The sequence below is a fragment of the Chrysemys picta genome, chromosome 8 (assembly GCF_011386835.1).
Source record: "Chrysemys picta bellii isolate R12L10 chromosome 8, ASM1138683v2, whole genome shotgun sequence".
NCBI lineage: Eukaryota > Metazoa > Chordata > Testudines > Emydidae > Chrysemys > Chrysemys picta.
This window is the reverse complement of record NC_088798.1, coordinates 92375970-92401765: the sequence shown is the minus strand read 5'-3', so window position 1 is coordinate 92401765 and position 25796 is coordinate 92375970. Positions and strand designations below refer to the sequence as shown.

The window sequence follows — 25796 nt, the reverse complement described above, 5'->3', positions numbered from 1 at the left end:
CTGAACTAACTACACTGAAGTTCATAGTGTTACTCTGGATTTAGACCAGCTGTAATGGCCAGCAGAATTTGGCTTGTAGAACTTGCATGAGCTGCATAGATCAAATAGCATGCCAAGGGAAAGAATGCAGGGTCTCACGCTGTAAATTACGTTGGCATATAAACCCATGTAAGGAAGGGATGAATCAGGCTCCAGGAGTCCTGGGTGCTAATCCAGTGCTTTACCACTAGCCCAATATCCTCTGTGTAACATTGCATTCCTTTGCAAATATAAAATTAAAAGGACAAAGAAAAGCCAGTGTGGCTGCACAGTAGTATATAGACATTAAGATAAAAAATGCACTACACTTATATATAGAGGGCATTGGATAGATGCAAACATCACAGCCACAACTGGCAGGGAAATAATGAGAATGGTTTTCGATCTCATTTTGAAGATTCTTTTTAAATTATTTACCCTGTTGATATGAATGGATTTGTGCCCATCTGTACCAAACAATCAGCCCAGCTGCAGTCTAGAAACTGAGGTGCACAAGGGAAAAAGCTTGAAAATAAGCCGGAGGGAAATAAGGGCCAGCAGGATGAGTCAGTTCCCTAGTGCGCAGCACATTTGTGCACTGACCTTCTGCACGTGTTAAGTGTTATGCTCTTGCTAGGAAAATGTGGTGAAAATCTTTGGGTTCCCATTGTGCTGATAGCAGGGTCGGTTGCCGTGGTGACAAAGGGAGTAGGGACACCATTTTTCTTCTTCTGTCCTTGGTTAGGAGAAAGAACAAATGTCCACAAATATTGCATTATTACCCTATAGAGAGCACAAGGCACTAATTTGGTCCCAAGCTAAGTAAAGTAGCAGGGCTACTGTGTGTATGAGTGAGGAATGTTGCTGTCTGGTGGTGGGGCCACAAAGTAGATCAGTGGTTCTCAACCAGTGGCCTGGGGTCTCCTGGGGGGCCACGAGCAGGCTTCAGGGGGTCCATCAAGCAGGGCCAGCATCAGACTCACTGTGGCCCAGGGCAGAAAGCTGAAGCCCCACTGCATGGGGCTGAAGCCGAAGCAGCTTTGCTTCATGGGGCTCCCTGTGGTATGGGACCCCAAGTAATTGCCCTGTTTGCTACCCCCTAATGCCGACCCTGGCTTTTATATGCAGAAAGTCAGTTGTTGTGACACAGGTGGGCCACAGAGGTTTTATAGCTTGCTCAGAAAGAAAAAGGTTGAGAACCGCTGAAGTGATAAGACTTGCTGCTACTACTACTCACTATAGGAGCTACTTTAGATCAAGGAGCAGCGCCCTCAGTTTTTGAGGTTGAAGGAACAGGGTTCTAGTCTTGGTTCCCTGGATACCTATGACGTTAATACAATAATGGTGTCTACTATATATGGTTTTACTACAGTGGAGGCACACACTAGAATCAGTTTGTTCAGTTAAGCCAGACTGAGTATTTAAAATGCAGCGTGCAGGGCTGGAGGTGAGTATTCCCTGGCACCGATGGGAATCAGTTCCATGTCTGGATATTGCTAAACTATCACTGCCACAGATACTGTTTCTTTCTTCATCTTAATGCTATTCAGAGCAAACTCTTATGTCTTTGGAGTGTACCAGATCACACCAATAGCACAGAGTATTACACATTTTTTCCTCCACGTGGAATGATATTCCAGCTGTCACTAAAAAGGCTGCATCTATAACCTCCCTCCAAATCTCCTCTGTCTACCCACCCACTCAAGTTTGGGTGAATGAAGCAAAAATACCCAGTCTGTTTTTCAGACAGAGCTTGCTTACTATTCTTGCTGCTGCAGAAGTTTCATCTATTGATTTTCCCCAGCCACTAATGCAGAAAATTCTTACTTATACCTCTTTAATTGCCAAACCAGTAAAATACCTGGCTCTTCAGAGACAAGAGGAGCCTGATTTTGACATCACTTTTATATAGTGTTGCCAACATTGTATTTCAAAAATAAGGGACTTTTCTTAGCACCCCTGCCCCACCCCTCTTCCCAATATTACCATCATCAGCAATAAATAATAATCTTAAGCAGTACTCACCTACATTCACCAGAGGTATTGCTTGCTGCTTTTTGCAGTACTCAGCAACTCCCAATCTTGTTGTACAGAGATGAAAATAAGGGACACCCTATGTAATAAGGGACTGTTGGCAATCCTACTTTGTATGGGTGAAGTCAGAGGGGTTATACTAGGGTAACCCCACTGTAAGTAAGAGGAAAATCTGACCAACAGTGCATAGGAAATGGCTGATAAAAGATGGCCAGAACTAGGGCAGTTTGAACTGAGAGGTTCCTTATTTAAAGTTAAGAAGTTATCTGTAAAATAGGCTATAAATCTGACCAACCATAACAGTCATGAAAGCATTTCACTGCAGATAGCACAAGGACCCTAACCTCACACAGCAAGGATGGTCTGTACAGGAAAGTTAAAGCATTATCTAAGGTTTTCCCCTTACTGCTGCCATCCCATCATAATTATTCCTTCCCTCCGTGGGAGGCTCCTTTTATTAGCATAACAGAGCTGACCTTTCACCCTTCAGATCACCTGACTCAACCCTGTAGTATAAAAAGAAACATACAAACAAATCCCCCACACCAGATTTCCCCCTTTGTTTTGTTTTATTCCTTTGACACTGATCCTCACCGTCCACCCCCTAAAAATATCACAGCATTTTCCTTAATCTTTCACATGGAGCTAATAAGGTCAGGTCATCTTCTGACCCTGCCCTACTTCCTGTCAGGCTAGCAGCTTTCTACTATAAAAGCAATGGCTGTTAGGCCCATGCCGAGCTAGAAGTCACTCCTTGCTTTCCAGAAATATAGCTAGCATTAGGTCCATGTGTGTATCTCCCAAATGCAGTGTTTACAATTTACCCTTTTAAGTTCTGCTAGACAGAAAGTGTTTTTGGATTCAGATAAAGGAAAGAGGATATGAAGGAGGAAATTAGCTGACCTCTCAAATAAAAAAGGTTGAGACGGCTCTAACTTGAGAGTGAGGACATTTCCTGCAGGATAAAAAGAGAGGATAGCTGGGTTAATATTAGCCTTGGACTTGATAGAGCAGGGTTCAGTTCCCTGCTCTGACACAGACTTGCTTGGGGAAGACACGGAGCCTCTTTATGCCTCAGTTCCCCATATGTGAAATGGGGATAATAGCACTGCCCTGCCTCACAGGGGCTTGGCATGTTGGGAGGACAAATATATTAAAGATTGTGACGTGATCAAATATTATGGTGATAGAGGCTATATAAGAACCTAAAATAGATTGAATTCCCACCCCCTAGTCAGTTACGTAATATTAGAAAACTAGTTTAACCCAATGAGGGGCATAATTCTTAGGAGACATACAAACACTTTGTAACACCAAATTAATTAATTTTTTTATCTATTATACATTGAGTGTTTAAATAATACTTTGTATTTCTCATCCAAGGCTCCCAAGACTCTTACATCCATTAATGGATGTAATCTCACAACACCCCTTTAGGGTAAGAAAATAGTAATAGTTCTATTTCCCATATGAGGGAAACTGAGGCAGGGAGGCGCTAAAAGTCTTGTCTAGGATCACAGAGCAAGTCAGTGACAGAGAATACTTCACACTAATCCTGTTTATACTGTCCATATCATTAGATTGCAAAGTCCAAATATTAATATGTGTTCAATTCTCAGTGCAGACATATATGAAAAGTTGGGTCAAACTATTAAATGAGTCAGATGCTGGTTCCACACCAAAGTGCAGTAATTTCCTAATGGATGGGAATTGGCCTCAAGTAACCATCCCACGGACACTACAAATAGTAGCAGTGACACATTATATAGACCTTGTCATGTAATGACCCCAAAGCATTGTATAAACATCAGCATTTAACTTAGCCTCCCGCCATGATTTTTGAAGTAGCTAAATATTACTGTAGATTATGAAACTGAGGCCAAGAGGTTAAGTCACTTCCCCAAGGTTAATAAGCATAGCAATGGCAGAGCTCGGAAAAGAACTGTATTTAGGTGATAGGAATCCCAACCAGCCTGATACTGTCATCGCTTGTTAAAAACCAAAAAATAATCAAGTGAAAGACCGGGCAAAGAGGAACAAATTAAATATACGGTAACTAGAACAGTCTGGAATGCTTTTCACACCTTGGGACTGAAACATCATATACTGCTGAAAATAGTCAATGATTACTGTTTGAGACTCTGAAATAAAGCAAACAATTTTTTCTGTATTTTTCAGCGCCTGAGATGTTTAACTCAACAAAACCTACAGGCTATTCCTTTGCTGTTGACTGGTGGTCTTTAGGAATTACTGCCTATGAGCTACTTAGAGGCCGGGTATTGTACATACAGCTGCATTCATTATTTGTTTGGGGTTTTTGTTTTTTGTCCTTTTTTTTTTTACTCTTTACTGTTTTCAATACTGTATTGAAATAATAAGTGCATTTTAACAGGGATGAAAAAAGGACGAGTAGGAATCTGGGCTTTTAAATCTATTATAAAACAGGCAGCAGAAATCAAATCTCCATCAAGATTCTTGTGATGGACTCATAAGAATTCAAAAAGAAACCACTGCAGTGCAGAATAACTCAGGGTGACAGGTTCTTGGAGTGTCCAACGCCCTGTCAGTTAACATAAGTTAGGCAGTAAAAACTGAGCCATCTAATTGATGAATAAGAATTCCAAAAGCAGGGACTGTAATAGAATTTAATCTGAGCTCAGAACACGCAAGAAAAAAAATTAAAATCATTTTACTATTGCATTAAGACTCTGCAGTCTGAGCAAACATGAACCACTGTGTGTGAATTATTAATACAACACTATTCATGCCCTGTCATGCCTCAGTCTTTGGCTGTAAAGTACTCGCAAAGTTTGGTGCATCTTGGAGAAGTTCTTTTAAACAATTTTGTAAAAAATAGATGGGCAACATGGAAAGTTGCTTAGCATGAAATAAGCTGTATTTTCCAAGCAAAAAGATTACATAACAGTTTGTGAGATTAAAAAAATACTCTTCAAATAATATTTACACCTCCAGCATATAGCACTTTTTATCTTTTAAGAAGCTGTGTGGGCAGAATGTATTTTAATTTATATCTATATATAAACTGATCTAAATTTTAAAGTGAATTTTGGGTGGCTCAAGTTTTGGGCCCCAACTTGGACAGGTTAAAAGGATATGGTTCTCAGATGTGCAGTGCACCCTTCCTGCAGCCGAGCACTCAAAACCAAAATCTCTAATCACTTTTGAAAATGTAAGTAATATATACTCACTTTATAATTAGAAAATAAAATGGATTGCGACACTGTTGCACTTACTATTCCAAGGCTTTTGACTTTGTGTTATTTCCAAATCTAGGTGTAGAAAATACTGCAGTATATTCAAACATCATAGCACAGCAAATTGATGATATTAGTGGTGACCACAGTATAATGTGATAAACTTTTATAGGAAGACTTGAGTTCCCCAGCATTGTTTGCAAATATTCAGTATAATGCATCTGTTTCCACATATTAATTTGTATCTGCTCACATATATTTTAAAATGAACACTTATTGTCAACATACACCTCTACCTTGATAGAACGCTGTCCTCGGGAGCCAAAAAATCTTACCGCGTTATAGGTGAAACCACGTTATATTGAACTTGCTTTGATCCACCGGAGTGCACAGCCCCGCTCCCCTGGAGCACTGCTTTACCGCGTTATATCGGGTCGCGTTATATCGAAGTAGAGGTGTATTTTAATAAAAATCTGGGAATTAAAAAAACTTCAAAAACAAAATTATACAGCAATCCTTCCCTTGTATACACAAACTTCCCTTATTAATTTCAAGTTAAATGTTGAGCTGCATGTAGTTGCACGTACCAGTCAGATGTGCAATTGGTCTACATGCATTGTTACTGTGATTGTGCTTTGCCTGCTCGGTTGCACATTTTTTTTTCTGGAAAATTTAGACTTTGCACGCTCCAAGGCGCAACATCCTCTCCATCTTGCATATATATCCTAAAGGTCTGTGGCCAGAATTCAGGTTGGCATCTAAACTGAAAGCGAAGCGTCCATTTATTCCTACCTCTAGGACATTCACCATGCATAAATGAACAGCCCTTCTGCATCCTGAGCCATACCCGTGAAACTCTGTTCAACTACCTCTGCTATGAGGTGTTATTTTTCAAATTGTTCTTTTTTCCCTTTGCTGCTGTTGTTATCTTTCCAAAGGAAAGAAGAAGCAGAGAGAAAAACCACTAGCCTCTACCTTGTCAATATTATCTCAAACTTGAGAAATGAACAGAAAATACCATTTACATTTAACAGAGAATGTTGAGAAAGTACTGGCCTTTGCAGTACCAGTAAATTAATTTCACTTTAATGGCCTTTTTAAGTACAAATACTGGCTTTGTCAAGGAAATACCAGCTGGGTGACAGCTCTACCCTTTGCTTTTCCCTCCTATTCATCTTGCTGTTCAAATGTCTCATTATTATTATTTGTTATTATTCAGTCCTGTAGTAATCTATTTACTTCAATTGAGTTAGCCTCTGCAGTGACTGACTTTCAATGGTTCAATCTAGAGCAGCAATGGGGGGGCTTGGAGAATGGCACAAAGAGACTCTGTTTGGAGACTTCTTGCCCTAGGAAGATTTCCAAAAGATTTTTTTTTTTTAATGAAATGGTTTCCTTGTGTTTTTCACAGAGGCCCTATCACATTCGCTCCAACACATCGACAAACGAAATTGCTCACGTGTTCAAGACAGCTACTGTCATGTATCCTGCTGCTTGGTCTAAAGAAATGGTGTCGCTACTCAAAAAGGTGAGGGCAGGTAGGGAAACGGGATAACACAGGGGAATGGTTATATTCACATCTAAGAAGGCATTGTGCTCACTGGCCCTTGGATTACTCCTTAGGTGTCCAGTGCAAATCTGGTCCAGGTCAAATCCAGTGTTAGTGACTTTCTCATGGCTCTTGGTGCCCTCTTTAAAATGACTAAAGGTATCCACACTGATATAATCGCTAGCTGGAAGCCTTACTGACCGTGTCACCTCCAGGTCAGGGTACATTGAGGGCCCAGTAACAGGGAAGCTTGCACTGGTGTTGCCCCTGTTCTCAGGATATATGCAGGATCAGCGTCCTTCAGACTGGCCCAGTAGCCGCCTTTGTCCCTCTGAAATCATCTTTGGGAATTAGAGAGAGAATGAAATAGACGAAACTTTCTATTTTGTTGAAAAAAACATTTTTTCCAAAATGCAAACTTTTCACAAAAAATGCTGATATTCTCACTTTGTTCCATTTCCCATATCATTTTCTGAAACCGTTTTTCTCGATTTTCACTGACCTTTTTATCAACATTGTTTTCAAAATTGTTATAAAAACTGTTCATTAACCTAAACCCATGATTTCTTACTGAAGGCAGGTTTTCAGGAAACAAAACATTTGATAAGGATTTCAGAAACCATTTGAATAACAGTCTTAGCAGAAAATATCATGAAAAAGGGTAACTAGTCCATTTTGAACCCTGCTAAATGGGAACGTCAACATTTTGAATGATTCCCCATTTACAGTCACATTCTGAGACCTATCAGTTAGCCAGCTTTTAATTCACTGAATGTATGCCATGTTAATTTTATCTCATTCTAGTTTTTTTTAATCAAATTGTTGTACGGTACCACATTAGATACCTTATAGAAGTCTAATTATATTATATCAACAGTTTTGCCTTTATCAACCAAACTTTTGTAATCTCATACTATCAAAAATATAATCAAAAAATATATCAAGTTAGTTTGACAGGATCTATTTTCCATAAGCCATGTTGACTGGCATTTAATTCTTTATTAATCAAATCCCATATCAGCTGCTACATTATCTTGCCTGGAATCAGTGTCAGACTGACAGGCCTACAATTACCTCGGTCATCCTGTTTACCCTTTTTAAATATTGGCACAACACTAACTTTCCTCTAGTCTTCTGGAGCAGCCCAGTGTTCCCAAACCTATTGAAAATCAACATTAACGGTCCAGTGATCTCCTCAGCTAGCTCTTTGGAGCTCTTGGATGCACGTTATCTGGACCTGCTGATTTTAAAATGTCTAACTTTAATAGCTGCCGTTTAACATCTTCCTGAGATGCTAGTGGAATGAAAAGTGTTATCATATGATATTACTACATCTTCTGTTTTTTCACAAGTACAAAACAGAAATATTTATTGAACACTTCTGTCTTTTCTGCATTATTATTGATGATTCTACCATGTCCATCTAGTAGTAGGCCAATACCAGTGTTAGGATTCTTTTTGTCCTTAAAGGTCGAGGTATGTCCCTCTTCATCATCTGCCATGCTGCATGTGTGGACACTTCTGACTCAGGATATGGGTCCCAGGCTGCTTATTCATCCACTTGCCCTGCTGCAGCAAGTGTTCTGCTGGTGATAGATTAGTTAGTCTCTGTTGTATCCACAGCACCACGCCATTGGAGCACATAACTCTGTAACCTTTGGGCAGCTTGGATGTTCTCTCTGTCTCTCTCATACACATACAGGTCAGACACTAACATTAATCACCTCTACGGAACCTGTCTTCATGCCTCAATGCTCACTGCTGCTGCCTGTGAGGCCCCAATTTATGAGCGCTCTCTCTCTCCCTCCAGTTTACAGTCCCCCATCATAGCATACTCCCCAGTCCTTGCTCTCTGCTGCCTGTGTATCTGTCCGTTATTACCAGGAGTTTTGGGAGTGGAAGGGGGGAGGAAGGTTTAGTGCACTTGTCCTTTTGATTATAATTTTTGCCAGATTTCTCTGGCCAGCTCCTCGGAACGCTAGGGCCCAGAACTTGTTAGCATTTCTCGTTCTGTCCACACTACTGATGCCTTTAGCTCCCTGAAAGAATGAATTTCTTGAGACCAGTATTTCCAAAGCCTGTCTGCCTCAGATGCTTAGTGATGCTGTTCTACCTGATAACTAGCCCTACATATGAATAATAAAAGAATCCCTAGCATTTATGACAATATTTCTTCCTAAAGACTCTGGGTACGGTTATCCCCACCACTGAAATAGACGTGGGCTAGGCTATAGACATGGGAACAATTCTTCATTGGAAATGGAGCACAGCAGTGTTTTTAGGAGGAAGATTGAAAAATATCCATTTAATTAAAATTAAATGGGAGAATTTAGGAAAGAGGAATAGTTAATACCTGAGCTAGAGTTTAACCAGGCCAAATAGCGACACAGGGATCTTTATGCAGACGTCCTTTGTATTTCTATATATTTTTACCTTTGCTGGAAGTTTTATCCTGAACCACAACATGCTGTAAATCCCACAGGCTACCTCTTGAATTAATAATGCAGTGTCACAATTTATTTAAATTTCCATGTGCCCCTTTGTATCTGGTTTAGCATCAATATTATATATGAGGCCAACTGGGATGTTAAGTTTTGTCCCGTTCAAATATCTCAAGTGAATTTCATGTTAAGGTTCAATGTGTTTGATCATTGGTAACAGACCCACATTACTTGCATTTTGTGTTTAAGCACAGTACTTGGAATGGGGAAAATGAATTGTGAGTGATGTTTACGCTCAGCCTGCATATCATTCACACTCTGACAGCATAGACTTTGCAGCTCCACTTTATATCATTCACACTCTGGTTGCAAGCACTAATGCTAAAATGGTGTTTCAAGTTATCAGCTTATTCATTACATTTGAGGAAGTGTTTTTATGGGGTTATTTTAGAATGTGCTACCAGAAGTTCTTGCAATCTTGAACCACAGAACTTGAAAGACACAATTCAATCACTAACTTGTATTATAGCTAATATGAAAAATCCCCACTGGATTTATTGAGAAACGTGAAGACAAGTAGGACCACTGCCATGGTTTCATAGACTCATAGATGTTAGAAAGGGAGGATGGTTCAGTGGGTAGGGTATTAGCCTGGAAATTGAGAGACCTGAGTTCAGTTTCCTGCTCCATCACAAATGACCGTAGGCAAGTCATTTAATCTTTCTTTGCCTCAGTTCCCCATCTCTAACATGGGGGTAATGGCCCTTGCCTACCTCACAGGGGCGTGTTGTGAGGATAAATCCACTGAAGGTTGTGGGGTGCCTAGATACAATAGTAATAGGAACCATCTGCATACCTCAATTAAATAAATATTAAGACAGCCAGTTGTTGCCTAACAATATAGAGCACTATCCATTGTGACTTCCACTGGTGTCCTTGGCAGACTATGATACAGCCTAATAGAGCTCACAATTAAAAACTTTTCTTAATATCCATACCCTGCATTTTTTTTGCATCCACTCTAGCTAGTCCCTCTGCCTCCCTGGTGTTAACAAAGTTTTCTATGCTGTGATTAGATGTGTCTTCTTTGGAAAGATGCCTTTTTGATCTGCAGTTTCCAATTTCACTCTGGTGTTGGAGACAGGAGAATAAAACGCCAAATACACGTACATTTTCAGTAGAAATTGGTGGGGAAGTGGAGTGAGAAATCAGATCCAAATACCGAGAAAGTGAAGATGAAGCTGGTCCCATAGGGATTTTATTTAAACTGGAGAGAGGGGGGAAAGAAACATTGTAGAACCTGTTCCATTTTTCTGAGTTTCCCTGTGAAAGAAAAGAACCTGTTAAAACAGAGCACTTTGGATGACTTGTTCACACTCAAGGACATCTGGTGACATCTCGGTGGATGCGCCGCTTAACTTGCTAATAAGAAAGAACTCACTGAGTCGTTACTAAAGGAAAATCTTCAGTTGTAGCCAAGTAAGCAGCCCAGTTGAAAAGTCATTAGCAATGAGATTACTTTGGTTCTGATGCTGGAGTCTGTGTGTCGCACCCTGGACTGGGTGATATGTGGGACCAGAGAATGGACTGAGATCTCTGTGCTGTGAGTTTCAGGCCAGCACAGATTAAACGACTTGGCTTCTGAACAAGATTAAAAAAAGACCCTGCGCTAAATGTGTACTGATCTGTAATACCAGGTTGCTAACACAACCCTCTGGAGTGGTGCTGGTGACTCTTCCTGCTTGTACAGGCGGGTGGACGCCTGGAGCCATAGTCAGGCTGTTTAACTCTTTCAATATACTCTCAATGGGAGGGTTAAGGTTAACTCTGCCCATCCAGGCACAGCAGTCAGTTACGACTGCCCGAAAGCTAATGGAGAATAGAATCTTGGAAGGATTCAGAATGGAGGGAGAGAGTGGACAGAGTTAGGGTCAATGACGTAGACAAGGGGCTACATTGTGCTGTTAGGCATCACTCTTAAGAGACCGGGTGGTGCATAAACTGCCAAACCAAGAATAGCCCTGTTTGAGGCACCACTCCCTCCCTGCTACCCTCGTGCTCTGGGAATGGAGGAAATAATTTGCCATTGGCCTACAGCATAACAAATTACATCACCACCCAAACCAACTCAACTCTGCCAGCTGCTGTGTTGGGGAGCAGGAGAAGAACTCTGCCCATTCCCCTCTCTCTCTCCCCACTTTATTGTGTGGTCTATAGCCAATAACAATGTAGCCTAAATTCTGTCCTCTTCCTACACATTGATAGATAGCAAATAACATTGATATTTGTGGTATCAACGATAAGCTTGAGGGTGTGCTTGTGTGTATATATTCCTATATAAACACAGATTGTTGCTCTTCAGAACTTTTCAATTTCCTTTGTAACTACATAGCATTACTACTGTAGTATTTGAAGCATTCCCTAGGTATTCACTGAATAAAGAGAATAGGGTGAATATCATGGGATCAGTATCGAGCTAAGGCAAAATTGGTACATTTTAAAAAGGCAACTGCTGTACATATAGACAGATATAGATTCACAACCATGTGATTGAGATATATATATACACACCCTTTTTCTCCTGATTGTCTTCCCATGGCCTGGTGTCTAAACTATTGTGTTTAATTCCCATTGCCAGTTGCTTGAACCAAATCCTGAGGAACGTTTTGCTCAGCTGAAAGATATCCAGGACTTTCCGTATCTGGCTGATATTAACTGGGATGCAGTCCTACAGAAGAGGATAATGCCAGGATTCATTCCCACTGTAAGGCAATTTAAAAAAAAAACCATCATTTAGGATGTCTACACAATCAGAGTAACCTCCTATACACTGCACCTGATTCTCCACTACTTTGCACTAGATCAGAAAAGTAATGTACTTTTGCACACACTTTGCACAGGTATATATGACTACACAAGGTGCAAGGCAAGGGAAAATCCAGGTGAGAATTTTCACTTTATGATTAAGACTATTAAAGGGATAATTACCAATGTTGGATGCTCACAATTTGTATTATTGTTAGAGTTGGTAATGTCCTCATTAATTCTGTGTCTGTGTATTCAGAAGAAGTGCTCTAATGCACTTACAAGAAACCCTGTATTTTCAAACCTGTGTGCAGAGAATTCAGTGCTTGTAACCAACCCTATAATAACAAACTAGCATGCCTATCCGCTGTGCTTATGAGCAATCCTGCAGTAACAAACTGCTGTGAGCAACAGTGCTTGTGATCATTCTACAATTTAAAAAAAGGTGCACAGCCCAGAACTCTCAGATAACCCTATGTGTATAACTTGGTTCTTGCCAGCCACTTTAGAATAGCCACTTATCCTGACAAATGACCCTTGATAACAAACCAATGCATATATACCTAAGGAAGAAAATCATAATTATGGAAAGGAATACTCTAGATTTCTCTTTGCACATCCAAAGAATCAGTATAAACAACAATGAATAAATGAGAAAGTGATTTGAGAATGATGCAATGTACCTTGACAGTGTCCTTCTAACCGAGGGGAGTGATAAAATATGTAAAAGGTTCAGCAGGAGCTCTGGCTAGGTTATTGTTATTGGTTTATTCATTAGAGAGTTATTTCCCAGGTTCTTTCCTGTTTGTAAGAGCCTCTTCAAGGCAGGGTCGATTCTAAGGTGACCTTTCTCTCCCCTATAGAAAGGTAGACTGAATTGTGACCCAACCTTCGAACTTGAAGAAATGATCCTGGAGTCCAAACCTCTTCATAAGAAAAAGAAGCGCTTAGCTAAGAAGGAGAAAGATACCAACAAAAGCTATTCCTCACAGGTGAGAGAGAAAGAGAGGCTGGTACCTATAGTCTTGGAAATCCCTTTCTTTGCACAAAAATCCACTTGATATTTCATATGGATGCAGCAAAATGCAAACATGTAAATAGTCTGATTGTTGCTGTTGGGATGGCTTTGTTCACAAAACGTCTCTGTACTAGTGACAGAATATCTACCAGGGACAGCATGATATTGTAATATGAATATTAACTTGTGCATAAATCTCTTTCCTAAATCTCTATCTTAATTATGTCATTTTGATGTTTCATAACATAGATTTTGCATTTAATTTCCTTTATAAAAAGTCAGAAAGGGGGGAAAAGGAATTGCCTGTGATGGCTAATGTTCGGATTTAAACAGTCTCAGACGGCTCTGAATTTCAGGGAATGGAGTACGGGAAGGACTAGTTTCTGACTTCGCTGCTGATAATGTTTTGCTGGAGATAATTTACTGCAAGACTGGGTCAGAGTGGTAGGAAATGGTGTCGCTTCAGTTTCTCACACCTGGGCACAAGTCAGAAAGGTATTTTGCAAGCGTCTTCCAAGCAGCACTTCCAAGGTACCAGCAAACTCTTATGACTCCCCCACTATTCCAGACCTTGGCCTCTCTGCAGCCAACATGGCTCCATTATGCTAAGCTTGCAGCAGGATTTGCAATGTGGGCAAATCTTCATTATGGGCTAGGACAGGGGTAGGCAACCTATGGCACGCGTGCCAAAGGCGGCACACAAACTGATTTTCAGTGGCACTCACACTGCCCGGGTCCTGGCCACCGGTCCGGGGCGCTCTGCATTTTAATTTAATTTTAAATGAAGCTTCTTAAACATTTAAAAAACCTTATTTACTTTACATACAACAATAGTTTCGTTATATTATTATAGACTTATAGAAAGAGCCCTTCTAAAAACGTTCAAATTATGACTGGCACGCGAAACCTTAAATTAGAGTGAATAAATGAAGACTCGGCACACCACTTCTGAAAGGTTGCCGACCCCTGGGCTAGGATCAGACCACCCACAACCTCATTTTCAATTGTGATCAAACTAAACCAGACGTTGAGTCTATGTCTCAGGAAGTGGAAAGCCAGTTTTTAAGGCACACAATGCACCACCTAGTTTATTTGTAAGATGCTGAAGGCCAGTTTGGGGTAGGAGCCTGTCCTTCCTTTCAGTTCAGACATCTAAAAGGTGAAGTGTTTCTAAGGCCATGTTTAGACTAGGAAAATCAGTTGTGTTTAAAACATGTTGGCAGGTCATGATAACATTAGGAGGGAGCCTAACGAAGCCCTAGAGTGAAATCCGGGCCCCACTGAAGTCAATGTCAAAACTCTCATCAACTTCTATGTGGCTGGAATTTCTCCCCTGCATGGATGCCATAGGGATTTGTTAAAGCTGAAGTCTCCCTTATCCCTCTTCTATGATAAAGATCTTCTAAGTAAATAGAATTGGATTCTTTAAAAATTAAGTTATTTTAAAGGTCAGCTGAATCTCTGAGCATCTTAAATATTTTACCATGGCCTGGGATAAGAGCTCTTTCATTTACAAAACTGATCCTTTTTAATACTCCTCATCAGTGGAAGCAAAAGCAGCCTGATCCCCACTCCTGAATCAGCTGTGCAGAGTGAACGTTGCCAGCAGGTTGAGTGCAGCCAAGAGGCAGCAGAACCCTGTAGAATGTGTTGGGTTTTGTGAAAAACCTAGGAATTGGGAAAGTTTATTCCAAAAACTTGTTGTTACTTTTTAAGTAAAATTTCTCAAGAAACAAAATAAAACAGTGTTTTCTAAGGAGGCTGGTTTGACTGACAACCTATGGCATTAAACAGCAGTGGTCTCCCTAGATGTGATAGTGGGTCATGCTTTGGTCTTCGCTGCACCCTTCCCCTCTCTTCTCATCTCTGGCACCCATCTCTTTCTTTGCTGTCAGGACTCTCTGCCTGCTTCTCCTCTCTTTGCCTGCATATCACCTCCCTGCTATAAAAGGCCTTTCTTTCCTCCCTCTGAACCCGCTACCGGTTTCCTCCTTTTAAAGGTATCGGTTCCCCTGCGCACACTTTCCCTTGCTGTAGGCCTCATTCTTTTAGTACCTTGAAAGATAGGAGATGTGAGGTGGAAGGGTCTGCAGTGATCATCTTTTTGGCTCCCATTCCTTTTTGATGGGAGGACTCTTTGAGATCAGAGGTTGAGGAGGAATGTACTGTCTGGGCAGTTTTCTCAGAAGCATCTTTAAATAAATTTAGTTTATAGTAGTTCAAAACCTCGTGTGTGAGGTAAACATTACAATATTCTTCATGTAGACCAGGGATGAAAGTAAAATTGATCTCTTACTGGTACAGGGCTGGCTCTCCCCTCCCTCCTCCTCTCCCCCCCCCCGAAGGGGCGGGGCCTCAGGCAGAAGGGGCGGGGCCCAGCGTTCCCCGGCCAGTCCATCTGCACTGCCTGGCCCGTGCCGCCAGGGGCTCCAGCCGTGATTTAAAGGGCCCAGAGCCCCACGCCCTTTTAAATCACCGGCCCCAGGGCAGCTGCTCCTTTTTGCCCCCCCTTCACCCCGGCTGGGGGGGCAAAAGGGGCAGTGACATTAAAGCGCTGCCGCGGCAGCGCTTTAAAGTCAGTGATATGGGCTGGTACCGGCGGGCACATTTTACCAGTGCGCCGTACCAGCTCGTACTGCCTTACTTTCACCCTTGATGTAGACCATGGCTATAGGATTTTCTAGGGCATTTTATGTCTGCTTTACCGGTTTTCTTTGTGCATTTAGGTCTGGAGTTTACTGACACTAGTATTCATTCAGGGAGACCCTCAGGGTTAAGTTCGTTGTCAGCAGGCAGTGACAAAACCCGAGATATCTCCACTGTTCAAATCACTACCACTTTTTGTGTGTGTGTGTGTGTGTGTGTGTGTGTGTGTGTGTGTGTGTGTGTGTGTGTGTGTGTGTGTGTGTGTGTGTGTGTGTGTGTGTGTGTGTGAGAGAGAGAGAGAGAGAGAGAATGATGGCTCTGAGGACTGCAGCTGTATGAAGGAAGCAACAGCTGAGCATAATGCTCAGAGGAAATTAAAAGTGTTATGAATTCTTGGGGTTGCATTAAACCAGAGCCTGTGTCATTCATAGCAAGGAGAAGTGCACTGTTGCTCACGGCTTCGGGGAGTGCTAGAGCTGAGTCTCTTTAAGGAATCGTGTCAGTGTCTGACTTGTACAAATGGTTCAAAGAAGGCATTTGTCACTTTTTTCCTTTTACCATGCGCCGGTGACTGGAATGCAGGTGGTGTCTGGTGGCCCAGTGAAACGCTGTCTCTGAGGTGAATGAAGCAGCCAAACTCCAGAGCTATCAGAACCGATCTTGCCAGTCAGAGTTAGGGCTCGTAAATGTTTTATTTGCCTTCAGGCAGGTTTTTTTCCCCCCTTTGTTCGTAGTCTGTGTGTGTGGCTGCTGATAGACAGTGATAGAATGGAGTAGGTGTGACATTGATCCTGGCCTGAGGCTTGCCCATCTCTTCCATCAAGCTTCACTGAGCCCAAATGAGGCAGGCTCTCGACAGAGCTCTGTCACCTGGCCACAGCAGAAGGAAATCTGGCTTTCCATACTAACGTTTTGCCATCCATCCTAGGTGCTGAAAGCACTTGACCAGCATTAATGAAACCTCCCAGCACTCCTGGGGAGTGGGTATCATTCTCCCCACTTTACAGATGGGGAAACCACAAGCCAGAGCTGGTAACAGAACAGTTTTGAAACAAGGCCTGCACATAACTAACTACATGAATCTATTTCCATTGCTCCTTTTCCCTCACCTACCACTTGTAGCTCTCACGTGTTGTGTCCTGCCTACCCTTAAGCTGTCAGCTCTTCTGGGCAGGGAAAAATGTCTCTCTGTGTATTTTGTAAGGGGCCTAATGCCCTGTGATTAAATGGCAATCACAATAATGCGAACTCCCTAATTCTGTTCTTTAGACACTAGACTGCTCCTCCTTCCATCTCTCTTTATCTAATGAAAGCGGAGAGAGAAGAAGGTAGGGCTTTCTGTACATTTTCAGCTCCCATGCCGCAAATTCTCTCTTTCAGGTGAGAGGTAAAACAGAGGCCTCGCTCGCTTATCATTATGAAAGATACCAATGGCACAGTTGGGACTATTGAGGAATATCAACCGGTCTGCCTTGGGGAAATTCTAGTTTGGGGATTTAATCTTTTGCCAACTTCAAGTGCCTCCTGTAGAATCAACTGCTGAAATAGTTCTTCTCAACTTCCTGGCCAAAGCAGTTCTGTGGTTTTGCTTGTGCGGTTCAATCATGCACCTTATTTCCCTTCCCTAAAAGCGTGTGGGAGGTATTTCAGGAATGGATGGAGGGATCCCTCTATACATTCTGTAAGGCACTTTGGGTTCACCACAGCATTAACTTAAGCAATTTACACTTAACTTACTTCTTTTATATTTGCCTAGCACGAGTGAGAAGAGGCAGCCTGCACAATAATTCTCTCTAATACCCTGCATCCACATTGGCGCTGCTCTCACTCGTGTGTGGTGCTAAGACTTCTGGGGGCACATCCCATGCTTTGTATAGCTGCGGTAAACTGAGCTCTTCTATGAATCCTTTCTCAAAACTGAAGACCTTCTGTGATAGAGTAAGCACTGTTGAATATAATACATTGCCCTGATTGCCATTCTTCTACCTGTAGGGGCATACCCATTTATGCCTAATGGATGGGAACATCTCAGATACTGTCCTGTGTCAGTTGTGAACTCTAACTGTCCTCACCTCTGTTTTTTCCCTATTTCAACATGGAAGGGCTGCCGTCTTCAGAAGCACCTGGAATCACTGCAAAGGGACTTCATTGTTTTCAACAGAGAAAGGTAAGTAGTGACTTAGGAGAAGTGGACCACTCTGGCAGGTTTTTCAGTGTGTTGGTAAGACCTTCCACCTGACTAGCTCTCCATCTGCCCAAACCTCTATAGGGTTCTATTATATTTTTTAAAAAACAGTTGAAATAGCAGTGGAGAGGAGCAGATGTTAGTGAATGTTATTTAATCCAGTATCTGAAGGGGAACGGAGTGGCATTTTTACTCATGAGATAAAGGGTAAGGCCCACAGTACTGAAAACTGGAACCCATACTGCCTTAAATTCCTAATGAATTTGGATAAACTATTGTCAGAGATTGCATGGGATGTTCCCTGATGTTTTTAATGGAATTTATTCAGCATCCATTTATGCTGAATCATATAAACCTCTCCAAACAGGGGACAGGCTGAGGAGTAGATGACCAGTAAATCAATTAAAGAAAACCAAATACCCAGAAGTGTGCTCCAGCTTCATAAACCCCAAAGTGGAGACTGCCTCCCAGTTCTGTGCATTAGCCACAGAACAGAGCAGGACCAGTTCTACCACATCTAACCAAATCTCTGCCGTTACAAGTAACCCCTCATCGTCTGCTACAGAGCTGAACCTAGAGCCTAGTTAGTATATCTTAAATGAACAAGATATGAAGTTGGAATAAATTCCATTGAAATGCACTGAACATTAGATGAAATTAACATACCAATCCTATGATATTCCATGCAAATTCACATGATTTTAAGGGTACATGCCTGTAACACTTGCTCATACAAGTAGAACCCATGGAAATCAGAGTCTACTTCTGTAAGTAAGTATTGTTCATGTGAGCAGGGATTGCTGGAGTGGGCCCAAAGTTTGTAATGATCCCCCTGAAGTAGAGCCTCCTTTTCGGGGGACGAAAAGAGCGCTAACTGTGAAATTGCCAGACTTGGCCCACCCAGGAACAGGGGAGAGAATATGTTAGGGTGTACTCAGAAAATGGGTGGGGAAGAGTGCTGATAAGGGTGTGCTCAAGACAAGGGCTCAGCAGGCATGGCTGTTGCACTGTGCTAGCAGAAATAATGTAGCTAACCGAAATGTTGTAGCACTCACTAGAGGAGAAATCGGCTGAAATCAAGCTTATGTATGGATTAAGAATTGACTGGTAAAATACACACCGAGCTGGCGGTGAAACAGGCATACGCTGCTGCCTCATGCTGGCTTTCTCCCTTGGGTTTTGACTCTTCATTTTTTTCTTTTCTTTTTTTAAGGATGAGGAGACACCACAATGAAATCCAAGAGAATATAACACTGGCACAAACCAAAGACCCAGAAGAAGAAGACAGCCAGAACAACAACCTCTGAGCTCACTTAGCCTCTGCCCTGGTGTGTTCCCCAAGGGCTCATTGCACACCTACACATGTTCGTGGAGCTCGGTGAATACAATTACCCACTGATAAAAGGACAATGCACATACCCCAGCACGGGGCGTCTAAGCCAGAAATTTGTGCACCTTTCTTTTCCTCCTTCCACCCTAGGTCAGGTGAATACAGGGGACCAGGGAGAGGTCTTTAGTACTGCCCCTGCAAATTAACAAGAGTCAGAGCCTCCTTCTCTGCCGGAGATGGTTGCAGGAATTTGACCACAAGAAGATGTCTCTTTTTCAGACGAGACCCTGAGTGCAGGAAGGAGGAGCTTATCCTTGTGGAGCAGGATGCCTGCTGGCACAACATTTGGGTATTGAGGTCCTAGTGTAAAGCTGGGCTAGAGATCAGTTGATTGCCAGTGGGAAGCAACAGAAGGGTATTTAATGCATAATTAGATCTGTCACATAGAATCAATATTAGAGATGAGCCAGCAGCAGAATCACAGACCCAAACTTTTTTGGAAGTTTGGATTTTGACATGAGCCTCATAGCTTAGACTCATCTCTAATTGTTAGAGGCAGAAGGGGCTGCTCTCAGCTGCCAGGCAGAAGACAGGATCTTTGCTTCCAGCAGGATCTCTTTCTAATATTTCTTTAGTCTATGGTAGGGAAATGATCTAGTTCCTCAATATGGGGAAAAGGCAATAATGGTTTCTTATGTTTGTTTTGCTGTTTCTGAGTGATGAAATTCCCTAGCTTCCCTGACCTTATGCTATTGGGCAGGGCTGGCTCAGCAATGGCTAAGAACATGTGAACAATGGGGACTGGTAGGGAAACCTACTCATTTGGGTCAGAAAAGGAAGAGGTAGTAGCTCTGTATTGCTGGATAACACGCTAGGGTGGATGCTTCACTAGCACATACTACAGACTAAGTTCACCACTGGTATAAGCAGATGCAACTCCATTGAGTCCAATGAGGTTGTGGCCCCTTACACCAGAGGTAAATTTGGTTATGCATCTTTAAGTGTGATAGAACGTCAACTTTGTAGTCTCAATTTCCCTTTCACTAAGATGTTAGACATGAACATTATGGACCAAATTCAACCCTGGTCTAAGCAGCCACAATGCCCAACGGTAACTGCACCAACTTACACCAAGACTGAAATTGGCCAAAGCACCTGGTTTATAGTGATGCTGTGAATGATGCTATCTGTTAAAGCATTAGGGCCCTGAGTTCTCACCTTCTTGTTTTGCTTCTGTCTTACTCTCACTGTGTGTTAAACTGTCTCCCATCTGCCCAAAGCTGTTCTTGGTATCCCCCTGCGACTTCCTTTCTCTCCCTGTCTGAATCTGATCAAGTAGAAGTCTGAATAAAAACAAGGTATGAGACTCCTTCCCAGACAATTAAAAGCCAGTGTTGTTTCTGAGGTCACTTGCATTTCAAGCCAAAGTGTGAGTTTCCACTGTTCTGAGCCAACCGGGATCTCCTTGACTTTTATTTTAAATGTGCTTTTCTCCTTCGCGAAGCTGTTTTAAAAATTCTTCAGGAACAGCATCTGCACACTGCAACCTGGAAGCAGGTCTTGGTTCCATTCTCTGATATATTCAGAAAACTTGGGAAAAGAGCCATCCTTGCTTTACACGTTTAGACCACCTGGGGCAGGATGGGTGCCTTCTTACAGATGCAAATGGTTTATTAGTATTATGAGTAAGCCATATTCTGTTGATTAAACAGTGGCTATGTTGTTTGGTGTTGGAGAATGCAGTTTATCCTTATGTATTAGCAAGCAGCTGCCCCCAAGGAGTGCTCAGAGGCCTCTCTCCAGGCCCTGTGAGCATGCTTGACGCTGAGTTGAGGTAGCTGTCAACAGAGTGAGCAAATAGAAAATAAAGCCCTTGTCTCAGTCCTGCATGGAGCCCGGGGTCTCAGCACCAGGAGTGGCTGATCCACTATTCCTTTTTAAAAATGTTAGTCTCTCGAAATGAAATAGTCCCAGGTAGGTGGCAGTGATTCAGCTCTGCTTTGCTTTGAGGATCAGCAAAGGACTAGAAGCCAGCAGCTCACTCGGGCTGCAGCACGGCTCTAGGAATAGACTACTTTGTGAGATACCTTTCACCCACAGCTCTCCCGTAGCCGCAACCGGCTGGGGGGCTGCTGGGCTCTAGGGAGAGTGATCAGTGTATGCAGCATTAGAAGTAGCAGCAGTTATGGCACCAGTGCACAATCCCTTTCTGAGAAGGTTGGACCCCCAAACCCAAACTCCAGCTCTGAATGTCCCTGAACTGTGGGTGTGCTTGGAATCTGAATGCAGCACCGTAGCCTGAAGTTAGTCCCCATCTTTGTAATGGGAACTTTAGGGGGAGGAATGAAACACTGATCTGAATGCTGAGACTTGAGCACATCACTGCTTTTAGCAGACAGAATCTCATATCGGAAGGATCTAGTGGGAATGGCCCCATCCTCACAGCAGGGTGTTTTGAGTTTGCTTTATTTCCCCCTATTTCATAAATCTACTAAGAGAAGCCCAACCCCACTATGCACTAGCCATGGCCCTCTTTCCTTCACAAGAAGTTGGATACCATTCGAGATGTATCATCGCCGAATGATTGAAAACAGCCAGTGGTATGAATTGAAGTCAAATGAAGCTAGCTGTTTCCTAGCTAAGCAGCTTCCGCTCTCTCAAATGGTCACCCCATGCTCTCTCTGAGGTGGTAAAGTCACCTTCTCCAACTTCCCTACCCCCTTCCCGGGGAGTCATCTTCAACGTTGATCCAATGAAAGCAGGATGGAAAAGACCAACAGAAAACCTAAAACACGATGGCTGGATGGCATCAATAGACACCTGTCCCTCACAGGCATCCTACCCCATGACATGCTCAGACACAGCATTGGATTTTCAATCAAGTCCTTACTTTGACCCAATTTGGATTGATTGATAGAATTACAGGGGGATCAAGTGACCCTCACCACTACCACTACACTATCAATTAAAACTCACAACAGTCCTGGCTCCCAGTCTGTTGCTCTGAGCAATCTCAGTACTAGTACTTAGTGCTTACCTTAAAGTGCTGTACAAGCATTAAGTAATGAATCCTTACAACACCCCATCACAGAGGTCCTGACACCCTTTTACAGATAGGAAACTGAAGCAAAGTAAGGCTTGGAGTGCTGACCTTTTGCTTATAGGCACTGGCTGGGGCTTCAGGAGCTCCCGGTTCAGTTCCTGGCTCTCCCAAACTTCCAGTGTGACCTAGCTCAAACTGCTTCATTTCTCAGTGGATCAGTTAGTCATCTGTAAAACAGGGATACACCTACCTCAGAGGGGTGTAGTGAGGCTAAAATGGACTCTTGGCGAAGTACTCAGATACTATGCTAATAGGTGCCCATATAAGGACCTAGTTGAAATGCCCCAGGAAGACTGAGAGCTAGGACTCGAACGCTAGTATGCCTAGCTGCTTGTTTTATGTAGCGCCCTGGTATTCCAAGCCTTCTTGCTACAGACCCACTGCCTCACCCTGCTACCAAACACAGGTCAGAGTTTGTGCTTACGCCCACCCCCACTATTTTGTCAAATCTGTTTTTTGACAGTGGGAGCCTGCTAACAGAGGAGAATATTCTAAATGCCCCCATAGCTGAGCACTCTAAGTACTTTTGGACAGAACAAGCATGCATTGATTCAGCCCGCAGCTGTCAAAAGCCCCATGCAACCTGAGTGATAGGAATAAATGTCTCTCTCAACCCAGATGCCCACTTTTTATCCCTGACAGTGGGATCAGCTTGAGTTTGATCTCATCGCTGAAAGGAATGCTTAGTTCTCACACAATTGGCTGCATTCATCTCTTTCACCTACAGGTGTTAGCCCCAACCAGAGCTAATACTATTACTGGTCACTGCTCTGGCACCGGAAAGGAGCTGCTTTGTTTTGCAATGGGCCATGCACATCGATGATGCTAATAATTAAATCCTAATCCCAGCGTTCCTGCAATCTCTGGTGCGGTTTTATTTGAGTAAATTAGTCTGTCATGAATGATTTCTGCCTTCAGCACATAGTATAAGCTGTGTAGGTATTTTTACCACCTGTGTCACAACAGTATTTGAGCAGCATACTAACTACCAACAAGAGCTTCCCTTCACCCACTGATTCCAAGACATGAAGTGGAAGGAGTTTTTCCCCCCTGTTGTAATGTATTATAAAATTCCATGAAGCCTTTGACCCGTGGGCATGTTTCACATTTCATGGCGACTTTGCTCGTGACCATTCCGAGTTCCACAGTCAGTGGCCCAATCCCAAGAAAGCATTGCTCTCCTCATATTAGTTCCATTGTTTCTGCTGAGGGCAGGTCATCCTTTCAGAAGTAAGGAAGGATCTCAGAGTTCCTCGGGCCCTACCCCAGTGGCCTTTGTCCAGGATAAGGAAGGAGTGTGAAGGGAGCCAGCATGGAGTCTGAAATACATGTAGATACAGTAGGTGCATTGCGGAGGTCTTGTCAGCCTTTTAGAACTACAGCGTCTACCCTCATTCTAGATGAGGCTCCTGGATTTTGCACTGAGAGGGTTGGGATCCATCTCGCCCATCTACACATCCTAATCAGCTAGGTGACTCCCACTCCTCAAACTGGCCTGCAGGCTTTCTGTTGACCAATGAACAGACCAGCAGAGGGATCTGCAGACAGCAACCCTGAAGCACTGTGCACCCTGTGTGGACATTAACGAAACCAGGCAGCTCCCATGAGCTGAAAAATCTAATTACAGCTTGAATTTAGAGTGGAAAGCTCACTCAACAAGTAATTTGATATAGCATCTAATTCACTTTAGATGCAAGGGGCAGACAAGCACACGTTAAAGGTAACTTGCCATTTTCTTCAGCTCTGTGGATGCTGGCACATTTGCAACTATCAGCCAAATGAAGAATTAAGACAACTTTTATACATGGTCTCCAAAAAGGACAACTGTGTGAACAGCTGCAGAGCCTCAAGGCGGATGAGAGAGATCATTTCACTGATGATTTGTCCATCCCTCTGGGCCATCCACCTTTTCCTTTTCTTCCAGAAGAGCCCAGTTTCTGTTAGTACTAAGAAAATCTCAATGATATTTTTCTCTACACATCCTAAGAAAACCCCCAAACAAACCCTTGAAGGTTTTACATTTTGACTCAACGCCTGAGCCACTTCAATAGCTACTGTCACTTACATAATGGAGAGCTGAAAGTTTTACAAAGTTGCCAGCTTTCTCAATATTTTTTTTAAAGACCCAGCTGTTGAAATCATGTGAATACACAACACTGTCAGTTTTCATTTAAAAATAAATACAATTTCTAGCCCTTAGAGCTGTGGAGGAAAGCTTGAAAACAAAGCAGGTGCCACCAGAAACCATAAAACAAACAAGAACCAATTAAAAAAAAAAAAGTCTATCTCGTAATTTTGGGGGGCCTGATTCATGATTTTGGAATTCTTATGGTTGGAAATACTGCATTGCTCGTAATTCTCCCCGGACTCTTTATAATTAAGATGACAGAGTTTATTATGAGAGCGAAATGGGAACTGAAACTTTCATTGCCCCAAACAGTAGCAGTTAAGTTTTCCAAGTGAGTCCCTGATTTTGAATGTCTCAGTTCTTGTTGCCCAATGTGAAAGATGGTAGCCAGGACCTGGCTTTTTAGAAGTGTTGTGTATCTATATATAACGCCCATTGATTCCAACTGGAGCTGTAGGGGCTCAGTCATCTGAAATATCAAGCCCACGATGTTTAAAGTTGAGCACCCAAAACCAAAGAACTCAGTCAGTCAGTGGTTATTTTTGAAAATTTGAGCCTAGAAATGTATCCAAGTTGAGTTGATTCTTCTTTCTCCTGGCATTGGTAACTGCAGGGTTACCAGGCAGTGGGAGAGGTCTAACCTCCTGCTACTGACCCAGCTCTGCAGTGGGATGGTGGAGACAGGCTGGCAAACACAACGTTTTAACTTAGTCCATTTTGAGTGTTTGCAATAGGTGTCAGCTTGGCAGCCCTGGAGGTAGAGATTGAAGTCATCTGTTTATCCCTGGCGTGGGCAGTAGCAAGATAGGCTTCTCCCACATCTCACTACCAACCCTGTTCTGGAGGGGCCACTTCTAAACAAGACGGGATAGTTCAGGGTTCAAATCCATTTGGTTCCTGGCCTCTCTGGACTGCCAAGAAATGGATCTCATTGTGATATATTTAAAAAACCTGAACCCATCACTTTTCGGGGTCACTCTCCATTGGATTTCTCGCCCCCTTCCAAATACAGGAAAGCAGCTGAGGAGCTAATTAACCTGCAGCTCTTCATTTCTGATGTCCCAGCACCACCTTGTGGCGACAAGTTAGTATTGAAAATATAAAAAACAATCCAGACTCCAACGAGCAACTGCTGAACTTGAATTAACATGCAAACTAGATACAGTACCATTAATTTAGGCTTGAATAGAGACTGGGAATGGCTGAGTCATTACACACATTGAATCTATTTCCCCATGTTAAGTATCCTCACACCTCTTGTCAACTGTCTGAAATGGGCCATCTTGATTATCACTACAAAAGTTTTTTCTCCTGCTGATAATTG

The 25796-nt window shown here is 42.6% G+C and overlaps 1 protein-coding gene across 6 annotated transcripts in view; it reads left to right on the top strand.

Moving 5' to 3' along the window:
• Positions 1-20622, top strand: part of STK32A (serine/threonine kinase 32A) — a 90324-nt gene extending 69702 nt beyond the window's left edge. For 5 of the 6 annotated variants that reach the window (XM_042850849.2, XM_042850848.2, XM_042850851.2 and 2 more), the window contains 7 exons: positions 4231-4328; positions 6679-6795; positions 11896-12021; positions 12158-12199; positions 12926-13054; positions 17829-17893; positions 19125-20622. In XM_042850849.2, the coding sequence (XP_042706783.2) occupies positions 4231-4328; positions 6679-6795; positions 11896-12021; positions 12158-12199; positions 12926-13054; positions 17829-17893; positions 19125-19218 (671 nt within the window). In that variant the 3' untranslated portion in view covers positions 19219-20622. The remainder of the gene's footprint in view (positions 1-4230; positions 4329-6678; positions 6796-11895; positions 12022-12157; positions 12200-12925; positions 13055-17828; positions 17894-19124) is intronic. The other variant, XM_008172498.4, reaches the window with a different exon arrangement.
• Positions 20623-25796: the final 5174 nt, after the last annotated feature.